The following is a 3,987-nucleotide window of genomic DNA, read 5'->3' as shown; positions in this document are numbered from 1 at the left end:
CATTTAACATATTTCAATTCTTTTTGTAAAATGCAAACAATGAAATTTTTACAAAAATATATGCTTAAAGAATATTTGTGAAAATGAAACGCGGTACATGTAGCTGTTTATTCCAATCGAAATAAAAACGAATGGAATCTTTAAACGTAAATTAATTTTTTAAATCGAAAATTGTATATTTCATGAAATATTTACTTAGTTCCTTTTTTTATAATGTTGCATCGTTCAGCAACATATTCATCTCGTTCTTTTGTTTACATATTCTATGAAATCATTAGATTGTTTAATACATGCGTTCAAATAAATAATTGTTAATTCTGTAGCGAATATTTTTGTGCTAATATGAAATACAAAATAACATTTTAAGTATTTCTTTTAATGATTATACCTTGTCATTCCCATAGGAATCGATTTATGTTAAATTGAATTATTCTGTTGAAAATAAAAATATTACATTTTTCTATTTCAACAGTACACCTATACAAAATCCTTGTTAGAAGATAAGTAAAATTCATTATACAATTCAAGATACATATTTTTTCTTCTACGACATTATTTTAACTTGAAAAGGAATTATAACTAATTGTAGTTTTTAGAAATATCCTGGACATTATTGTGAAATAATTGAAGAAATGAAACGTAGTTGTTGAAAACTGCATAAATTTCGCATTAATATTCCACACTTTCTATAAAATATTTTATATTCGTCAAATCGTAACAATGTTTTTCGGCTTACCCAAGGAGTTATCTTGTTCTTCCGCAGACTCGTTCGAAGGTTCTGTGTGATTTTCCACTTCTTGATCACTTAAATCCGAATCCATTGTTTGCGGCTTTTTACGACAGCTGAGACACCACGATTTCGTTTTCTTTGAGCCGTGAGATTTCATGAAGAAATAATTTACGATGAAAATTCGATAGACGACAAATTTACACTGTTTGGATAGTAAGAATTTGATTGCTTAAGTTAAGATCGTAGAATTTCATTGGAACCGCGGTAATCGATACGTACTGGTGAATCATAAGTTATGATATCTGATAATAAGCGTTCCGTTATTTTTGTCACCTTGATCAACAGGTAACATAAACTTATGCAACTGAATTGTGTTTCATTTAGAATGAATTTCATAGAAACAGAAGGAGCCAAATTTCATAGAGTAAAGAAAATGTGAAAATTTACTTTTGGATATTATACAAAATTTAGAAGACAGTAAATTACTTTGCATATTAAACTTGAAATATTATAACATTAAAAAAAACTCAAATATATACTTTCAGATGACGGAATAAAAATCGTATATAATGGAGTATTGGTTTTTTAGACAGCAACTTATGTAAAATTTACAAATGCAATATTATGCAAAAGATAAAAGTTAGGAAAATCTACGCGAGTAGATATGCATATGTGATTACTTGCGACAAAATATCTCTATATTTTTTAATTTTCAATAAAACATTGCGACAAGTCCCATTTTGTGTAAAAATACTGTGCAGTTTATGAAATCAAATATAATTCTAGTAGTGAAGGTATGATTGTTTAAGGCAATTTTAATCTACATAACTTTTATATATACGACTGCAATATTTTCATGTGATTTTTTTAATATTAATAGAACTGAAAAATCTTACAAATGATTAATTTGACAATTTTATATTTAATGCAAATTGCAATTTTTTTTCTTTTTTGTATAACTATTGCAATAAATGGAATATAAATGTAGTAAACGTACCGTTGCGTACTTTTGATGACGCGTAATTTTTAAACAAATATTTTCTTTGTTATCTTGCACATAAATATTTAACGGTAAGAGATAGAAATAATTGTTATATACACCAGCTGCAAGCTTGCATTTAGACCAAATCGTGGCCATTTCATGTTCTTTTTATAAAAATAAACGGCTGTACATTACTAGAGTGCAAAGATCACTATAATTTGGGTGCAGGTTCCAGTAGGTCACATGTTTATCTGAACTATTTTCATTGCGCTTTCTGCTTATGTGGATTCCATGTGTTATGAGATACCCTATACACTATACTGTCAATGGAAAGAAATTAACACTGATGAGAAATATGAAATGTAATTAGTGATATTTATTAATTCTTTTAAACAAATAATTTACAGAAATATATCAACTTAAAGCAACATCATAATTTTACATTGTTAAATTTGCTTACTATTTACTATTATTAGTGACTATATATTTTACCTACATAAAATTAATACTCATAAATAAAGAAATAAGAAAAAATAGAGCGATAGACATAAACATATTTACAATGAAATGTAGATAAGTAAACGAGTAGGCATGAGTACAAAATGACAGAAAAGTGTAAAATGTAAAGTAAGATATAAAATTGAAGATCAAATAAATGCATATTCTACTTGTGAGATCATTATTATATTACATAGTTAATTTTATAATATCATATATTTATATTTACATTATAAAATGAATTATCAATTGAAATTAAATTGCCAGAAAAGTTTAATAATTCATTAAACAATTGATACCTTGTAGAAATTATATTAAATTACCCACACTAAATTACAAATATTGTGTATGTAAATATTTTTAGAAAAAGCTATATTCATTCGTACTAAAAGTTTAGAATTTCTCAATGTTATCATTATTCTGCTTAATTATGAGTTTCTCAATAACATGCAAAAATGGTTAATGAAAATTTCCTACTTTCTGTATCTTTTTTAAATTCTCGTTATTCGTGTAAATTTTAAAAGAGCAGCAAACGACTTCAAAGTTTATCCCTAATTTGTTTCTTCTTTAATTTAAAGATTTAACTGATACGAAGAGTTACGACAAAATAGTACAAATCGTGAGCGATAAAACAGGCAACGCAGGATTAAATGTTTTGTTTAATAATGCCGGGGTTAGCCCAAAATTTACACGTCTTAATCTTGTAAAAGAGGAACAGCTTACCGAAACTTTCTTCGTAAATACGGTAGTGCCAATTCTGTTAACAAAGGTAAGTTTGAAATTTTTCGAACACATAACTATAACGACTCTTATACAAAAAGGATGAAATAATTGAAATAACTTTTTAAAGTTTATTCCTAAACTTATCAACTTTGTATCTAGATAGTGTCTCTTATCTTCCCTTAAATTTTAAACGTACTTATTATAACTTTGAAGTTAAAAATCGGACCCAAAAGTAATTTGTTTCGTAAAAGTGTCAATAATTATAAATTCTATTTAAAATGCAATGCAGTTGCATGTATTATTATTTATTACCACATAAAAGTATAAATTTATTACTGAAATTATATTAAAATTGACATAAATTTGAATAAATATTAAGCACCGGAAAAATTTCATTCAAATTTATATTACAGACCTCAAGACATCGCGACTTGCATTACATTTAACATTATTTTACGAAATAATCAATATTTAATATTCGAACCTTTTTCCAAAATTCCACAAGTTTATGTATTCTATAAACGAAAAAAGCTCGAGATTTGCTTTGGAAAAAAAAAAAAAAAAACAAATTAAAAACACAAGCAGAACAGTCAGAGCTATAAGGAGAATATAGTTAAATGTCCTATTTTGTGTTCTTTATTTTTTGACGAGTTACAGAAGCAATACAAAGCTGTACTGCAACAGAAATATATACAGCTTTTCGGCTTACAACCGCCAGTTCGGTATTCAAAAGCTTAAAATGGATTATACCAATTTCCTTACTGTAAACATTTGTTGAAGATGACCTGACCACGCGAGAAAATTTACATAAACAATTCTACGTACTGACTACTAAACTGTTATTGAAACTTTTTCGAATAAAGATCTAGTTTTGAAATTGTTTCTATATTGGGTCTTCAATTTAACGGCTCATATGATTTGCAATCACGTGAGAAAAAAAGTTATTAGAAAATTTTACTTGTATTCTGTAAGCAGTATAAAGCAATACAAAGCATATCAAAAATACTTTTTTTTCATAATAAAATTAAGTTATTTAAATGGAATCGTACAATGT

The 3,987-nt window shown here is 26.6% G+C and overlaps 2 protein-coding genes across 3 annotated transcripts in view; one reads left to right on the top strand and one right to left on the bottom strand.

The window, feature by feature from the left end:
• Nucleotides 1-988, bottom strand: part of LOC108573041 (thioredoxin reductase 1, mitochondrial) — a 7,143-nt gene extending 6,155 nt beyond the window's left edge. Inside the window, exon 1 of the mRNA XM_017935398.1 lies at nucleotides 737-988. Coding sequence (XP_017790887.1) covers nucleotides 737-887 — 151 coding nt within the window. The 5' untranslated portion in view covers nucleotides 888-988. The remainder of the gene's footprint in view (nucleotides 1-736) is intronic.
• Nucleotides 1-3,987, top strand: part of LOC108573042 (C-factor) — an 8,340-nt gene that overhangs the window by 2,612 nt on the left and 1,741 nt on the right. For both annotated transcript variants that reach the window (XM_017935401.1, XM_017935402.1), the window contains exon 3: nucleotides 2,789-2,979. In XM_017935401.1, the coding sequence (XP_017790890.1) occupies nucleotides 2,789-2,979 (191 nt within the window). The remainder of the gene's footprint in view (nucleotides 1-2,788; nucleotides 2,980-3,987) is intronic.

This window comes from Habropoda laboriosa, unplaced genomic scaffold, assembly GCF_001263275.1.
Source record: "Habropoda laboriosa isolate 0110345459 unplaced genomic scaffold, ASM126327v1 scaffold89, whole genome shotgun sequence".
NCBI classification, from domain to species: Eukaryota; Metazoa; Arthropoda; class Insecta; order Hymenoptera; family Apidae; genus Habropoda; species Habropoda laboriosa.
The sequence above is the reverse complement of the archived record's forward strand: the minus strand, read 5'-3'. Positions and strand labels throughout refer to the sequence as shown.